Source organism: Biomphalaria glabrata, chromosome 1 (genome assembly GCF_947242115.1).
Source record: "Biomphalaria glabrata chromosome 1, xgBioGlab47.1, whole genome shotgun sequence".
In the NCBI taxonomy this organism is placed as follows: Eukaryota; Metazoa; Mollusca; class Gastropoda; family Planorbidae; genus Biomphalaria; species Biomphalaria glabrata.
Genome location: NC_074711.1, coordinates 64600148 through 64618534, shown reverse-complemented (window position 1 = coordinate 64618534; position 18387 = coordinate 64600148). Strand labels below are relative to the sequence as shown.

At 33.1% G+C, this 18387-nt stretch overlaps 1 protein-coding gene across 6 annotated transcripts in view; it reads left to right on the top strand.

Moving 5' to 3' along the window:
- LOC106073743 (uncharacterized) overlaps positions 1-9845 on the top strand; it is a 52618-nt gene extending 42773 nt beyond the window's left edge. For 5 of the 6 annotated variants that reach the window (XM_056008062.1, XM_056008047.1, XM_056008055.1 and 2 more), the window contains exons 15-22: positions 115-1222; positions 1399-1788; positions 2240-2313; positions 2459-2683; positions 3092-3307; positions 4443-4518; positions 5176-5372; positions 7465-9845. In XM_056008062.1, the coding sequence (XP_055864037.1) occupies positions 115-1222; positions 1399-1788; positions 2240-2313; positions 2459-2683; positions 3092-3307; positions 4443-4518; positions 5176-5372; positions 7465-7692 (2514 nt within the window). In that variant the 3' untranslated portion in view covers positions 7693-9845. Of the gene's footprint in view, positions 1-114; positions 1223-1398; positions 1789-2206; positions 2314-2458; positions 2684-3091; positions 3308-4442; positions 4519-5175; positions 5373-7464 lie in introns of those variants that run through there. The other variant, XM_056008071.1, reaches the window with a different exon arrangement.
- Positions 9846-18387: the final 8542 nt, after the last annotated feature.

Sequence of the window (18387 nt, the reverse complement as noted above, 5' to 3'; positions counted from 1 at the left end):
ATGGGTTACTGCTTGGTTCTCTCCCACAAGTTGATAGTTGATTATAATAAATAAAATAAAACTTATCCGATGAATATAATGTGAGAACAATGTGAGGTTTTCTTTCATTTTCAGATTGATTTTGAGAATTTTGTTTCTACTTTGATAACCCAGAAAAAATGTCGACCACTCCCAACAGATTTTCTAGAGAATCAGAATTGGAAGAAGTTTTGTGAATCTTTGTTGTCTGCTACACCTCCTGGTTATATTATCTTGAAAGGAAGAAATGTTCTTCTGTATACTTTTGACACGGAGAGATGTTCAGCTTCACAAATGGTCTTAAAAGTTAATGAATTCATTGAAAGTATTGGGAAAATGAAATCGATGAATTTAGACACCACACAGTATGAAAGCAACGTGAAGACTAAAAATGATTGTACTGATAATTTAGTAAAGAAAACTACCTCTATTAGTTCTTTAAGAGCTAAATTTGTATCCACAAATAACACATCCATCAAAGTAAATAGCCCAGAAAAAAACATGGAAACTTCTGAAAATGTTGTGAAATTATCTACAAAAACTTTGCCTTTCGAACAGTTGTATGCTGTCAAAGATAAATCTGAATTCTACACAGTAACTGTTCATCATTCCACTTTTCATGAACGTTCAATGCAGTCCACTGAAAGGAAGTCTTACAAAATAATAAGAGATGATAAGGGAAGCTCTCAAGTTTTAAACAGATCAACCAGTAGTGATAAAAATCAACCAGTATGTGATATGTTTCCACTTATTCCTCAAGAGTATGAATATTGTGAAAGTTTTCTACAAGAGAAATTTGTTGAGTTGGAGAGCAAATATGCTGCAGATGTTAAGTTGAGCTTTCAAGCTATTGATATCAAGTGTGCCAGCCAAACAGATTATGCTAAGATATTTGAAGAATTGAAAAACATTTTGAGTGAGATTTATTTTGAAGATAGACTACTAGCATATCCAGGACTAAGTCTGTTTGCTCAATCAGAAGATGGGAAGCAGTTGATGCACACTATTGCTTCTACTTACAAGTGTTTGCTAGAGTTTCCAGATTTTAATTTGCAAGACTCAAACAATAGTATTCAAAATCTAGAATATAAAGTAATTGTCCTCAGCACAGCTATTTGTGAAGGTTACAAGCTGCATTATGTCTTAGGTCATGAAATGAATGTTCAGGTAGACATGAAAGTGGAGTTTAGAATCAATGATACTGGTAAGTTTATTTTTTATTAGGGTTAGCTTTTAATAGTATCAGCGATCCGTGTGTCAAGAAAAAAACATGTTTCAAATCTTAATAAAAGTGACATTAATTTAGATGTATGGAGCTCAATATTTTTACTTATTTTCTATTACATGAATTTATTTTGAGTTGTATCTTTTTTTCCTTAGTTCAAGATTGTAAAGTAGAGCCACAAAAATCAAGTAACAACATCATAATCAAGCTGCCTTCTGTGAATGAAAAGAAACAAAATGTTAAGGAAAGTTTTACCAAAGTACTAAGACTGGTTATTGATCAGTTGATTTATGTTAAATGCAAGAGTGTGGCATTTTCCACTGCTTACATGCATGACATAAATTTTATCTACATAGAATATCTTTTTGAAATCTTGCCTCAAGAACTGACAGAAGCATTTCAAACTTCAAATCACAGCTGCAATGTTTACATTGTAGAGCCCTCAAGCCAGGATGTATTCAATGCCTTTTTGTATGCACTGAAAGATCATAAAATAACTCAAGACGAACCTGATTCAACTAGCTGGGATGAAATCAGTTTTACAGGTGCAATTTTACTAGAAGTATAGAGCTTTATATTGTAACAAGCTTAGGATTTAATTCTACCTCCAACAACCATATAAATATTAGGTCTTTATTTTATAGTTTGATAAACATAATATCAGTAATTCACTTTAAACCTTATCAAGATTAGCATAATGTTATTTAATGCCTGGCCAAGATTTAAATTTTACGTAAAGAATTTTTGGTAGAAATAATTTAAATTGCAAGAAGTGAAGAAGAAACAAATAAGAGAAACAGGGATTATTATACAATCTAATAAATCTTTTAATTGATATGTATTGATTGGTATGACGTTTCATTCTAGTTTCAAAATACCAAAAATGAAATTATACTTGTGTTTTTATTATTATAACAAATTTAAATATTAGTGCATATGAATGAATCTGTTTCTTTTAACCAGTTTAGTATACAAAGTAAATGATCAACTTTTCAGATGCTAGCAATTGTTTGGACTACAGACTTTTAAAAATAAAAGTCTCAACAAAATCTGATAATTCTAAAACACATGTAAGGATTTTTTTTTTCAATAAATAATTATTTGATTATGTTTGCTACAATTCTTAAGTTATAGTTTATCAAAATATGTTTTAAAAAATTATTTTGCATAAGTTATGTTTAAATGTCATATTTCTGTTATCTATTTCTCTCTAAGAGTGGAAGAACTTTGGTATGCTATCCAATTGGTCCAAACCTTGATGTATCTGTCATACATGATTCCTTTTGTTCCCAAATTTTACTGGAACAAGAAGTTCATAAGTTTAAACACGTTTATCCTGAAGGATTGCAAATGGGAGATTGCCTTCATATGAAAAGCTTGGAAGATGATATTGAGATACTCCTTTACTGTTGTCCTGAGTGGGGCTATGATAGTGTCATGGTAAGCTGTTTCCTTCATTAGAAGCTTGATTAGTTGTGAGTTATGTTTACAATACTACTTAAAGTTGCTGTTTCCAAACCACCCATAGAGATATTTCAAACTTAAAAGAAAGTTATTATAGATTGGTGACAATCTATTGTAATTTAGAAATTTTTTTAATAGAAATTAAAAAAGATTGGCTGAACTGTAACATTTAATAAGTGATTGTTTTCTAAGCTAAATGTAGAATAAAAAGCATCGATTTTTTAGACAGGCTACAAAGTTTTTGGATTTACTTTTTTTATTTATCTCTTGTGTAAAATTTAGTTGAATCACTGAATCTTTCATATAAGTAAATAGATTTGTGTATGTTTTGATTGTATTTCGAGTATAAAGATTTGAGTATGTTTTTTTGTTTTTTACTTCTAGGCCATATCTGATTCCTTGCAATCAGTTCTACTGAACTCTGCTGAATTTGAATATGTACACATTATCCCACCAGGACTGCATGTCAATCCTAAATATCCCAAGTCATTTTTGGCTTGGGAAGTATTTCACATTCTAGACAAACTACTTACCTCAGAAAAAGTTTTATTGAAGCAGAAAATGATTTTTTTTATCATTGAAGACATTGACTATAAACAGGCAAGTATAAATTTAGACTATATATTTACACATACACTGGTTATTTTTTAATTATAAATTGCTTTCTTGCCAAATAGGATTCAGGTAGCCACCTAAGACAAATTACATTGATGTTGATGCCTTCTTCTCATTGATATTTTCATCTACTTTTTGAAGATTCAGTGCACTTTCATCAGTTTCTTTCATTGTTTATGCTAAATAGATATATATTGTGATTAATTTTACTAATTTTGCTCTCTGTGGCATTTTTACGTCTCAAGAGACAATCTTTTCCCTTTACAACTTCTCATGTGACTAAAGAGGCCAATCCTTAATACGCAGCTGTGGTTACAGGTTGGGCATTGATACACAACTTCAGTTACAGGTTGGGCATCTGTAATCATCAGATGCTGTAGCTCTTTCACCCTTCTTTCTACTTCTGGTGTGTACGCCATCTGCACTTGTATTAATACTTCCTTTATACTTGCTCTCCTTCTAGATCTATCCAATGTCTCATTTTGCCAACTGTTGTGGTCTGTTTTGAAGAGCTTCATGTCCCTTTTGCAGCTTCAGTATACCCATTAGAGTGAATGACCTGTTGCTCTCCTAACTTCTATTAGATCACCATACATATTGTCTTGTGGATATTGACCTTGTGGCATTCTGTGAAGATGTTCAAGTCAGCCAAGGCATCTTCAGCTGATAACACCCTGCTCTTCGCAGCACTTCAGCTCATTGGTTATTTTATCTTGCCGCATAATTTTAAAGATCTGCCTTAAGCATTAGAGGTGTTAGTATTCAGCATTTTCCTGTCAAAAGTAGGTTGACCATGTTTCACTACTGTATAGCAGCATGTTCATCGCACAGGTCCGGATACTAGGGCTTTGGTATTCATAGTCATCATGGTATTGTCCCACACTCTTTACTGCAGCTTTGACATGGTGTCTGTCCATTGTCTTGGCTATCCTGTTGTTGATGTCTTTATCCAGTAGCACATCGTTGGAAATGATGGAGCCAAGATAAAAGAAATGGTCAACAATTTCCAGTGGTTAGCCATTAATGGTCATCTGAGTTTCCGTGACTTGAATCTGCACTCAATTTGTTTATGTTGCAGGTGTAGCACAGACTTTTACTTTTGTTTTTATTAAATCAACAGGCCTTTGAATTACAACTAAGAAAGAGATATTCTAAAAGTGAAAAGTCATTAAATAAAGTGATCCAGAATAAAAAAGGTATGTTGTCCTAGTCTCTAAATTTAATATAAAGATGCAAATGTTTATTTAGTTTGGTCTATGAAGCTATGTCCTTCCTCCTATTATGAATACTTGAGATTCATCCCATAGTTGGCACAGTTAAGAAAATATTCTTTATTACAATGATGAGAAATAGTGGAAGTGATTATTTGAATGTGATATTTTTAGAGAGTATTTTAGAGAACATTAGAGAAAACTTAGAGATGACATTTGATGCTGGCACCCATTTATATTTTTAATTACGTGACTAGAATTATATTATTTATTAGCTTACTTTTTTTGTTCTAGTCTTATTCAGTTTTATATTGCTAGAGTTGTTTCAGGTCAAATTGTCATCATTACATTAATGGATTATTATTAATCATTCCAATAAGTAAAGTTCAAGTTGGTGAAAAAACATATGTATCTTAAGTAAAAAAAAATAATTTTTTTTAGAGTTCTAAAACACTGAATTAGAATCCAACTGTATTTGTAACCTGTGTTCGAATTTTAATTAATTATTGGGCCAACACAGCCACAAAAGTCAGGTAGATCTGGCAGACTATAAACTGATTTAAATTTCATATCATAGAGAATGCCTTTAGAATGAATGATTTTCACTTACATCTTATATTTACTTTTTCATCTCATTTTTAGTTTCTGAAGACAAAGAAAGTGATTTTTCGCTTTGCTCTGTCAAGAACAAAATTCCAAGTCTTCTTGTATCTTTTTGGGGCACCTCGGCAGAAAGTATTAAAGAAGCTGAATCTAGTTTTATTAATCATTTGGATAATTTGATGAAGGAAAGTTTGAAAACATACACTTTTGACACAATGTCTACTGTTGACATTGAGGTATAACTTGAAAGTTTTTTTTTTTTGTTTTTTTTAAATGATAATCTTTTAAGAAAGAAAAGAAATTTGTACAAATCAAATAAGAACATAAAACTAAAATGTTATTTAGCCTTGGTTAGGCCAATAATAGAATATGCATCCTCTGTTTGGGACCCCTCAAATCAAGAATAATTAAGAAACTAGAAAAGACACAAAATAGAGCAGCGAGATTCATAACAAACGAATATTCACATTTGATTAGCGTAACACTTTTAGTAAAATCGCTAAATTTAGAAAACCTTCAGGCTAGAAGACTTAAATAAAGTAAAGTAGCAATTATACAGAAAACATTAAACAAAAAAATAAAACCTAATAAAATACTCAGACACAAAGAAAAAGGAATATTCTTTGCTCCATATTTTAGGACAAATTTGTACAAATGCACCTTCTCTCCTAATACTATTAGAGCATAGAATGGGTTGCCTGAGTCAGCCAGGAAAACCAATGACTTGGCAGAATTTAAGTCATTGATTAAGATGCATGACTAGATTGACCTAAGAACTTGCATAGGGCATAATCAATCATCTTTTTTTTTTTTGAACTAATGTCTATATTTCATAAGATAAGATAATTTACCATACTGTATTTGTTAAAACAAATCATAGAGAATAATTTTGGCTTATCAAATCAAGATGTTCTGATGACAAGTAAAAATGATTTTTTACTGCCTGAAGCAGAATCACAATTAATAAATCCTCAAAAAGCTTTGAAATAAGGTTTGGTTAATACTTGCATTCCAAGTGGGCCTAACCTGTACCATCCAACTACATATATCACAAAAGGATGTTCAAGGAGACCTCTTGCCATTTAGTAGGTCCCTATGCTTGTCTCGATCCTGATTTCTTGACAAGGTGGACATGTAAATGTCTGGGCTTTTCACAAGTCTCCTTCATTTGAAATCTTATTCTCATGACATGCTTGGGAAAAAGAGTTACATTTCTCTACATGCTAGAACTAAATGGTTCTTGTCTCCCTGGCATACTTAGAGTGATTAATGTGATAGATTTAGTTATAATTTTAAGACTTTTTGGCAGCCATTACAAGGTATCCATGGCTTTAGCTATCTTGCTGTTTATGTCATTATTTAGTGTCATGTTGTGAAATAAGTTGTATATTTTTAATTAGGCTTTGCTTAAAGTAACTCACACAGCTCTAACTGACCCTTCTTTTTAAGATAATTAGATGGTTATACTAAATCCCCTGTCTACCTTGACAATGTGAATTTTTATAAAAGAAGCCTTTTAATGTGACCTTCACTTTAAAAAGAGATGCAGTCAGGACATAAGCATTCAATTCATATAAAAAAAAAAAATTTTTTTTCAAAGTTGCACTTGCAGCTATAAGACTGAATTGTGATTGAGTAAAAAATATAGAACTTTGTGATTCCTAAAATTTTGTGATGAATTTTAATTTGCATTGAAACAGTGTTTCATAAAAACTCCATTTTAGGCTACATGTGATATGTTATAGCTAGTTTATCTTTGATTGTAAATTTAATGATAGTGATTATGGATGCAGTCTTTTGTCATTTTTTACGAAGGTATTATAAAAATTTTAAAAGATTTTCAAGGATCTGAAAAAAGTATAGGATTAAAATGGCAGTGTGAGAATCTTTTAATATTTTGTCGTTATTTCTATACCATTGAACCCTCCCCAGTCACATGCACATTTCTGAAAGAAAATAATTATGTCCCTTTAAGTCAAAAACAAGAAGCAGTTTACTAAATGTCTAAGAAGAAAAACTTTCAATGCTCTCCCATCTCAATATACAAACAATAGTGTCTTGTATGCATTTTGTGTGAAATAAAACACTCAATATAAATAATTTTACATATTTTCAAAGCATTCAGTAACTCCTTATTTGGGTTACCATGACACATTGATTCACAAATGGGGGAAACTTTTGAAAAGTTTGTTCCCATCACTGTATATGATTTTATAAACTGTTCTATGAATTGTCATTATTTGTTTGAACTATTTATGTCTATTTTGTTTATTTTATTGCCATTTGTAGCTATTTTTATCTGATTCAACTTATCATTTACATTTTCAGAAAATTGTCAATAGTGCTCAAGATGTACCAGTTTCTCTTTTATTGGAAAAGACTTTCAGGGAAATGAAACCAAAAAAGGGAAATAAACAGTACAATAAAGGGACTGGGGAAAAAGAATTAGTGAGCTCATCACTTCACATTCAAGGCTTAAGTTATGAATTTGTTGAAGATTATACTAAAGAAATTCAAGAAATTATTTCCAGTAATAAGCCGGATCTTAAAAGCTAAGCATGTCTTTCATTTATAAATTATACACTAGGGAATATAACAGCTAGCATATTTTGAATATTAATACATTTTTATTTCAATGGACCATCCTTAATAATCAGTTGTTTTATTGTGCTTTTACTATGTAATAAATTACTTTTATAACAGTGAATTTTTTTTTTTCATTATATTTTTAATAAAAAATTAATTAGTATTTATTTACTTTTATCTTACTGTTTCCTTTTTTTAAAACTAATAATTTTTAGGCTTTATATTCTACATATGTTTATAAATGTAGAATACAGACATGACATGGAATAATTTTTTGTTTTAAAACACTCATATTCCTTAAGTCAAGCTATAGTCCTAAAAGTCATTATCTAATCATGATAGACTGATTTTATGTAGGATGCAATCAATAATTCAAAAATATATTGTAATGAAATAATGAATTTGATTTACTTAAAGAAGTGTTAATTTGATTTTATAAAAACTAAATTTTTGTATCATTTTAAATGTGGGGAAATTTTGATGAATTTGTCAAATTAAATCATCATCAAACTCCATTTGAGTAAGGGCTTGAGAGGCTCAAATCCTCTCTTGCAAAAGCCCTGGACAGAAACCTTGCTATCTTGCGTAGTGCATGCATACAGGTCGAGAATTTTTAGTTACCCAGACCTGTCGAGACGGAGATCAGCAAGTCTGGGGCAGTCAAACAGAATATGAGGCACGGTTTCCTCTTCTTCCTGGCAGTGGGAATTAAATAGATTTGTTGGCATTGTAAATAGAGGTCTAACATTCAGTAAAATGTAGGACTACCAGTGTAAACATATATTTGGAAAATTAAAAAGTTCATAACAGTAAATTAATGGACATTTTTTAACAATATCAACAATGGCCTGAAATAACTTGTTTGTTTCAAAAATTAAAATGTCACACTATGTGTGATTGTGTTTAAAAAAAGCCTTTAATGATGTTATTAAAATTTTAAAAAAGGTATTCGGTATTTACTTAATCAAGATTGAAAAATAATGATTTTTTTTTCATTAATGTAGGTCTTATCATTTAATATGTTTTCATTGTTCAATATAGTTTTTGTTACTCCTTTTAAAAATTGAAATAGATTAAAACTCATTTTTAGGTTCAGTAAAAGAATCTTTTTTTGTTTTATTTTTCTATCTTCCAATGTTAATTTTCCAATAGTAACAGGCATATACTTTTAGGACCCTTGAAATTTCGTTACTTTACCATCCACATCTTTCCCTGTATGTGTGAATTTTTGAAGTGCCAATTCCTTATATAGACCACCCTTCACCTGGACTAGCAACTACTGTAAACTTCTAGGAAAAGAATCATGAGTCCCCATCTGGACCAGTTTCATTGTTATTGGCTTTGAACTATTTTTATTAGTTCATATCTCACACATCCGACAGAGATGATGCTATTAGCTTCCTTAGCCTGACCTTGATCCTTGACTCACTTCTGCCAGAGATTCAACATCAGACCATGATTGTTCCATATACAGGTTATTACAGTAAATATATATATTTCAACTTGATTAAAAATTAAATGTCCACCTACTATTACATAAAAAATGTGTACACTTTTGTTATGTGAAATCAAAGTTATTTTATACAGTTAATTCTGATTGGTCAAATCACTTTGGGATGTGACTACTTTTATCCAAATGATTGGCTGGTTTGTTGTGCATTCAATCTATATTATATACAGAAATGCAGTGTCATTAAGACTTATATTATGTGTATTTGAAACCATTAAGGTGAATATATAAATTAAAACTACTGTGACTTCTGTGGTCCTGTTCAACAGTTTGGGTCCAAATAAGCAAATGTTATTTTACTTATCAAATATTATTTGTTTTGATTCAAACTCTTAATAAGAAACAGGTTTAAGTAACTGATGTTCCATTTAAAGTGGATTGAATTGTAAAAATGTATAAACTTCTTAATGCATTTCTTTTTAGAAGTATTTTAAATTATACAAAGTCAAGCCGTGCCAGTCAATTGAATTTTCATTTAACATATTTAGCAATAACTAAAATTCATTATTTTGTTGTTGAATGCTGTTGCAAATAAATGTAATAGTTCTGAAAGTCAGTTTTTTTACTGTTATTTGCATATAAATTTAAAAAAAATTCTAGAAATTTGTTGAAAGATGTTTGCTTTTAAATTAATCTGTTATAGTTGCTTTTTTAGGTTCACATTTTTAAGTAATTAAAATTCTGATAGAAAAAAATGTCTATGATGCTCAAGAAGAAAAGCACCAAAAGTACATTAGAAATGGCTTAAGCTCCAGCCATGTGTAGAGCAAAACGGTAGATTGAAACAACACAATGACATTCAGCACCCTGATACATTTTTTGCCCTTTAATTTTCAAGTTGTTTTAGGATATTTACAGAAATAGTTAAAAACTATCAACTAGTCATTGATGTCTGGTATAAGGCAATAGTTACAGCTATGACCTACAAAATGACATTCAGCACCCTGATACATTTTTTGCCCTTTAATTTTCAAGTTGTTTTAGGATATTTACAGAAATAGTTAAAAACTATCAACTAGTCATTGATGTCTGGTATAAGGCAATAGTTACAGCTATGACCTATTCTTGTTCTGTCAGGTAGAGTGCCCCCGTTATAACTATCAACTAGTCTTGTTCTGCCTTTCAAACAAATCAATAGCAACCTTTTTTTTCATAGCACAGAACAATTTCACTTTAGATTTGTTTTATCATAGATGCGCATGTTGAGTATTTAAAAAACAAAGTGTTGGACATTTCTAGCAGAAATATACTCACTCTTGCTTTTGAATATGGAATTTTCAGACCAAAATGACCTGCATGCAACTTGTCAAGAATTTTATTTCTTATGCTAATACCGTTCTCATCAAACAATATTTCATTCTTTTGATTTTACAAGGTTATGTTGTGTTTTAACTTTCGACAGTCTTCTCGGACAAATGCACATCCGTTTAACATTGGATTCAAATTAGTGTTCCGAGTTTTTTTATCGTTTCCTGTGATCGCTTCCAGGTTTATTACGAATTCTTATAAAATATGTGAATGTCTGCTTTTGTTCACTACTGATGTAAGTACGTGGTAACATTATTATGTGAGAACCGAGTGTTTATGTTACTGGTAGTTGATAACTATTTTAATAATCAACGAAATTATTTGTGTAAAGGCTTCATCTCATTGTATTGTCACGGTTCATCCGAATGTATAGTGGTGAAACTGTTTAGCTTCAAAAACAGGTGCAAACATTTCCTTTTTTGTATGTGCATATCCGCACTCGGAAGACTTTGAAGAAAAGCGTGTCACACTGAAAATGGCCAGCTCCTCTACCACCAAAGCGAAAGCCACCTTGACCTGCAATATATGTGCACGGGAGTGTCTCCAAAATAGGGCTCCACAGCTATATGAAAAAGTGTTCGAGATGAACCATAATCGTTCTACGACTGAAGGAGGCCATTATATCCGCACTGTTTCATTTTATTGACACATCAGTAACTGATTTTCATTTTTGCATTAAACATGCTCTTAATCCTTTAGAAGTATATTAGAGTAGGCTACTAGAGACTACAGTGGTGTGATCTGAAAGTCGGTTACAGAAAGAGCAAGGAAATATTAATTTCTGATACACACTTTCTCGTGCATATCTACCAAATACTGATAAGCAGAAATGGGAATTTACAGATGACTCAGTGCATATTATCTTTTTAAGTGATTCGAAATGCGGCGAAATTTAAGACTATATAAACAAAGAACTTTCAATGCTTCGGGAAGTAATTATGACTGATGGTTAGACACAAAAAGCGAGACTACAATTGAAGTCAGGCCAAATTGGGATTCAAGAGACCAGTTATCAGCTTCGGATGAATTTCTATACAAAGGTCTGAGAATAGTCATGCCGCCAAAGTAGGCTACATGCTATATCTGATACACAAGTCTCACTTAGGAATAGTGAAGTGTAAGCAGAGAGCCAGAGAAGTTATTTATTGGCCAGGCATGAATGCAGACATTGAAGTGACAGGGATTGAAGCAGGTGTGCTGAACATCAGAATCAAAACGTGTCACAACCGGTAATACCTACCAGGGGGCCTACAGCATGGTAGGATTTGACCTGTTTAACTTTGTGGGGAAAAAAGTATGTTAATTAGACCTCATCCCTCTAAGACGGAACTGCAATCAGAAAGCAACTTAATCTAAGTGGAAACACTCTAAGCTTAGATCGTAGAATGTCCAAAGTGGAAATCAGGTCAACAGAAAAACAGAAACCACATCAGAAAGTCTTCCGAGAAAGCAAATAGATTTGACAATAATTATGACTTTCCAGGTGACATGTCAGAACCACGAGATCTAGAGAGTCCAAGATAACTGTTCTATTGTCACAGATAAATAAATAGCATACTGTAAACATTAATTAATAATAACAGAGACTTTGTGTTTCTACAAATAGACAGAAGACTATCTTTTTATTTTCGTCACATCCTTTACTTTCGCACAAAACATTCACAACAAACAATGACGTAATAGAAACACTGCTGGCACAACAAGTTCTCTAGACGTTGGTCTATAACTGTCTGTTTCGTTTGTTCTAACAGTTTGCTGTTCATTGTCTTCGTCAATATCATAGTACCCAGAGATGTCTTCTTCGAAACTCTTGTTTAAAAAACGTTGATTTCGTCTGTGGGTTTTTCCATCGTGTGTCTTTATGATGTAAGATCTGGGTGATGAATGTTTTTTAACGACAACTGCTTTCTGACATGTTTGTCCTAGACGAACTCTCACTTTCTCTCTGACAGAGTAATCTTTAGGTAGTCTTGCTTTTGCTTCGTATTTCACTTTGCTTCTCATCTGTCGTTCTTTTAGTAATGTCTCTGCATTTTCAGCTACCAATGGTTTCAATAGTTTGGAATCAGTTGGAATATGTCCCTGAGTCTTCTACTCATCAGCAGTTGTGATGGTGAATACGGCAGTCCACATATCGGAGTATTTCTATACTCGAGCATAGCGAGATATGGATCTTTCCCACTTGTGTATGCTTTGTTGAATATCTGCTTTACAATACCAACATACACATCACTTTGACCTTTTGATTGAGGGTACCTGGGGCTTGATTTGGCTATCTTGAAACTCCAATCAGAAGCAAACTCTCTATATTGATAGCTGTTGAATGGCATATTGTCGCTCACTATTTCTTCTAGTATGCCATGTCTAGCAAAAATACCTTTCATTGCCCTGATAACACATTCTGCTGTTTTGTTCTCCAGTCGTTTTATTTCAGGATATTTGGAGAAATAGTCCACAACTAGCAAGTAGTCATTGTTCCGCCATTCAAACAAATCTGTCGCAACCTTTTTTCATGGTCTGTCTGGTACAGCATGAGGTAGCAATTTTTCCTTCACATTATTTCTTTTGAACGTTGCACATGTTGAGCATTTCATTATTGTCAAAAAATATCTTTGGACAATCCTGGCCAAAACACACTCTGTCTTGCCTTCTATCTGGTTTTCTCAGGACAAAAATGACCTGTGTGCAACTTGTTGAGAATTTCATTTCTCATACTTGAAAGAATTATAATTCTGTTCTCATAAAACAATATTCCATTCTCTTCATGAATACTGTCTTTTAATGACCAAAACACTTTTACTGCTTCATGCACTTAATTTTTTTAACTTTGGCCATCCTTTTCTGACATGATTGCTCAATGGCTTCAGTTTAACATCAGATTCAGTTTTGCGACGAATTTCTTTTATCTTCTGATCACTTTCGGGAAACTTTTCTGTTGCGCTATTAGTTTTCATAAGCATATCATCATCTGGTCTCGATTGCTCTTGACCACGTAATAGTTTATCATCTTCATGCAATAGAGAACCTGACGTAGATGTTGTTAGTTGATTTCTCTGCATCAACTCTTGTGGAACTTTCATTCTGTTACTAGGCATCATTTTCTTTTGCTTCAATTAGTAAAACAAAAAGATGTCTTCATACCTAAAACTGGGTTTATTTCATTCTTGTTCACATACAGATCATCTTTGACTCCCACATCGTCGACTTTAAATGTGAACGATGCAACTCCCTTCAGTTCTTATTCTTCATCCCGTAATGCTCGTAGGGAAGTATTTGAGTGCTTTAACTGACTATCAGTTTCTAAAGTGTTCCACGTTGACTCTGATATGACATTAGCTTGTGATCCTGTGTCAATCTTCATTTTGACTATTTTCCCCATAATATTGACATCAACCATCCTAACTTTCACAGTGTTGTCAGTACCCATTGCCTCAAACCACAACTCATTTACTTGGCTTGTTTGACTTTCATCTTCCAGTAAATCAACAGCCTTGAAGCGTTTCGAAAGACGTAGGCCCAGTAACGAACAGACACTACAGCGACAAGAGATGCCGGTAGAATGGACAGTGCCCACGTTGTTCTGCCTTTTTACGCGGACACAAGGCGCCATCTAGGGGGAAGGGTCACGTGGATATCAGGGTGGCCGGTGTGGCCTGAAAAAAGTATCCACTCCACTACATTTATTAGCAGCATCTACATGTAGTCCTTTCATATCTTTCATTTGGTTCTGGGTATGCTGGTCAGCACGAATTATGCTTGCTGTTTTCTCTAAAGTTAATTCTACATCTCTCAGAAATCTCTCTCTCTCTCTCACTCGATCCCACTGTATGCCACATACCAATCGATCTCTAATAAGTTCATCTCGAAGGTTGTCGAACTTGCATTCTTTTGCCAAATTCTTCAAATCAGTATAATACTGTCCAAACGTTTCGCTGTCTTGCTGATTTCTTGTGAAGAATTCAAATCTGTCATACATAGTGTTGTACTTAGGCAAAAATGATTCTCAAACCTTTCAATTAGTTTGTCTACAGTCTCATCTTCACATACTTGAAAAGTATTGTAGATGTCTCGAGTGGGTTCACCGATCAGATGTAACAATAAAGCTTTCTTTTCTGGCTCGGGCTTCGTATTCTTTTCAGTGGCGACCATAAACAGTTCAAAACTTTGTCTCCATTTTTTCCATCTTTCAGATAGATTACCGTCTAGTGACAACGGTTTAGGAAGATCGAATAATTCCATTATTAGTATAGATTATAATAGATTCAAGATTCTGTGTCTACATCTAAAACAAAATGAACTAACGACACCACTTGATACAAATAAATGTACTTTTAGTAATTTAGAAACCACTACCTGTTACCAGCGCTTTAAACCAATTAGACACCAGATCTGACACCTAATCTGACACCAGATCTGACTTAAGATCTGACACCATAATATGTTCTGTTGTCACAGATAAATAAATAACATACTGTAGACATTAATTAATAATAACAATACTAATAACAGAGACTTTGTGTTTCTACACATAGAAGACTATCTTTTTTATTTTCGTCACATCCTTTACTTTCGCACAAAACATTCACAACAAACAATGACGTAATATAAACATATTATCACATATGGGAGTTCCTAATGTCTTCCCTCTTAAACACAAGTTTGTTATTTGTATAAACACAACTATTCTTCACAGTAATTTAAAAAAAAAATGTGCTTGTTAATTTGTTTAACACAATTGTTTCACTAATATATAACGTTTAATGTTTGTGTGTTATCTATATATATATAGCCTATTCTTTGCAAAGTTGGTAATGCCACATATTTAGACTAAGGCTTTGAGGATCGGCGCAAAAAAAAAAAAAAAAAAATTATTCGAAAAAAAAAAAAACAGCCATGTTAAATTGAGGCCTTTCTCAAATGAACCCCAGGGCGAAGCCCGACGCCAAAAGCGTTTTCTTGCATTCTTCACTGCAGAAACGCATTCTCCAGATACCCCACGTATTTAGATTAAGACTGAGTATCGCCGCCGAAAAAAAAATATTCGAAAAAAAATTTTTTTTTTAAAAAAGCTCATTTGTAAGTGATACGTTTTGTTCAATAGGCATGTTTGTAACTTTGTTTTGTTACTGAATTATAATTCAAAGCTCTAAACAAAAAATTTCGGAAGTCGGAGGAGAAAAATTAAGTGGGACAATTAGATTCTACCAGGGGTGGACTGGGTATCAAAATCGGTTCCACGACAATTCGTTCACTGACATTTCGTTCACCGACAAATTGTTCACGACTTTTCGTTCACGCGACTATTCGTTCACCAGACATTTCGTTCACCCGACAATTCGTTCAGGCGACATATCGCTCACGGACTATTCGCTCACAGACAACTTGTTCACCGACAACTTGTTCATCGACAGTTGGTTCACGACAAATCGTTCACGCGACAAATCGTTCACGCGACTATTCGTTCACGGCACGAACAAATTGTTCACAGACAAATCGTTCACTGGATAGTAACATATTGTTAATATTATATATTTTCGTTGCGTGTTTAATTTATTTACATTAAAACTTTTTTGTAGCTATTATTTCCAAATGCAAAAAACTTCTAGAGATCAGGTCAAATCCGAGTTTTTTTAATTTGATGTTGTTGTTGTTGTTAATATTTTGTTAATAAGGACAGTATCTGATAAAAATTATGCTTAAAATTTTAAAAAAATAAAAAAAGAGATCAGTAAGGTAACATTTTTACTTTCACCTTTAATATACCTTTACACCCCCCTCTTTTTTTTTTTTGGTCATCTACGGGAATCTACCCATTCATCTGGATACTCTAGTTAACACCTAGTTGAGTGCTAGACAGACTGGCTCCTCTGAAAGTAATAAAACTTTATTGGACATTGCCTATACCCATGTTCAATCTGTTAACATTGAAAATATCTACTAGACACTAGTATAGTACTTTCCATCAAGTTTAAAAGAAGTTTTATTTTATTTTTATTTTAGTTAACTTGTTTCTATATGTGACCACCCATTGGTAGACAAATTTGATTGCTTGGACTTCAATAACAAATTTATTGAAACAATTTTATTTTGTTGTATTGCGATAAATTATAATTTTTTGATAGGGAACCAAAATATTTCCAGTGTTGTACATGTAATTAGTTGTTTTTTTTTTCTTAGATGTCTTAATTGATAAGTATTAACCTTAGATCTGTATCTAGTATGTGACGTTCAGAGTTGAACAGTGAAACCATATATAGTACCAAATCTAGTACCATTGTTAAAAAGCTAAATTATCTCTCGTAAAAACACTAAAAGGATTGTGGAAAAAATACTAGTGTGTCTGAGCTAGCCAGGAAAACCAGTGACTTGGCAGAATGCATGACGCGTAGGACGTAATCATCTTCTTTTTTGAAGAAACGTCTGTATTATATAAGATAAGATTTGTTTTTGTTAATAAGATATCAATAAAATGGGTATGTTAATTAAACATGGACCGCTATTAAGAAGATAAGCAAATATGGGTAGGTCGAACAAGACCACATGATGGACATGAGTGTAAAAGAAGGCCTACATGTTGAAAGTAAAAATGTTACCTATAGTAAAGTGAGGTCCCATTTAAATGTTTCAGCTTGCTGTAAGATCTCTTTTTTCTTTTCAGTTTAATTTTTTATCACATACTGTCCTCGTTAACAAAATATTAACAACAAACAAACAAAAATTTACAAAGAATTTCGGATCAGGCCCGATCTCTAGCAATTTTTTGTTTTTGGAAATATCCAGTGAACGATTTGTCTGTGAACAATTTGTCTGTGAACGAATTGTTAGTGAACGATTTGTCGCGTGAACAATTTGTCGTGAACCAACTGTCGATGAACAAGTTGTCGGTGAACAAGTTGTCTGTGAGCGAATAGTCCGTGAGCGATATGTCGCGTGAACGAATTGTCGGGTGAACGAAATGTCTGGTGAACGAATAGTCGCGTGAACGAAAAGTCGTGAACGATTTGTCGGTGAACGAAATGTCAGTGAACGAATTGTCGTGTCCCCATCAAAATCGGCCCGGGCATTACCATATAAACCGGCCACAAATGGCTTGTCATATAAACGGCGTACCCAGCATTTTTTTTCCGGGTGGGGATTTTTTTTCCTCCTCCCCTCCGCATATGACTGTGTGTATACGTAATTAATCTTCATTATATATAATTATTTCGGTCGTTTTTTAATTAATATGTTGGGAACATAATAGAGTCGAAAATCATGTCCGCTTAATATGGCTTTAACAAACTGAATGACTACGCAACACATCTCTAGCATTTCGTGAACACATTCTTATGGACATGTAAACATAAGAACGACAACCGATACAGTATATAATTTTCATAACAAATAGGCTCTTTCTTTGTTAAATGGAAATTTAAGACAGTAGACACCCCGCCCTTGACAGCTAGGGAGTCTACAGCGCTCCCCCAATCGGTTCGCCCCTGAACCAAACATTATTTCCGGTATTTAAAGCTTATAAAATGCATTTTCTGAGGTATCTATAATACATTGCATTATCCTGCTACTCTTCTGCTACCTCTTTTGGCTACGCGCTCTTGGAATTTGGTGACTGTCGTTTAAATTGCTTTATTTTTTGTTTTAATGAAGAGGAGGGGGGATTTAACCTCGAAATCCCCTGGAGGGAGATGTTAGTCAACAGTTTACCCCCCCCCCCTTTTGGCTGCACTGGGAAAGTAAGTAAAATAAAGTTTCCCTTTCAGACCATGATTCGAGGTCCATGAGTGATCGATGGGTTTATTCAATTACCCCCCCCCCCGGTCTATGCCAATGTGTCATATATGTAAGTCTAT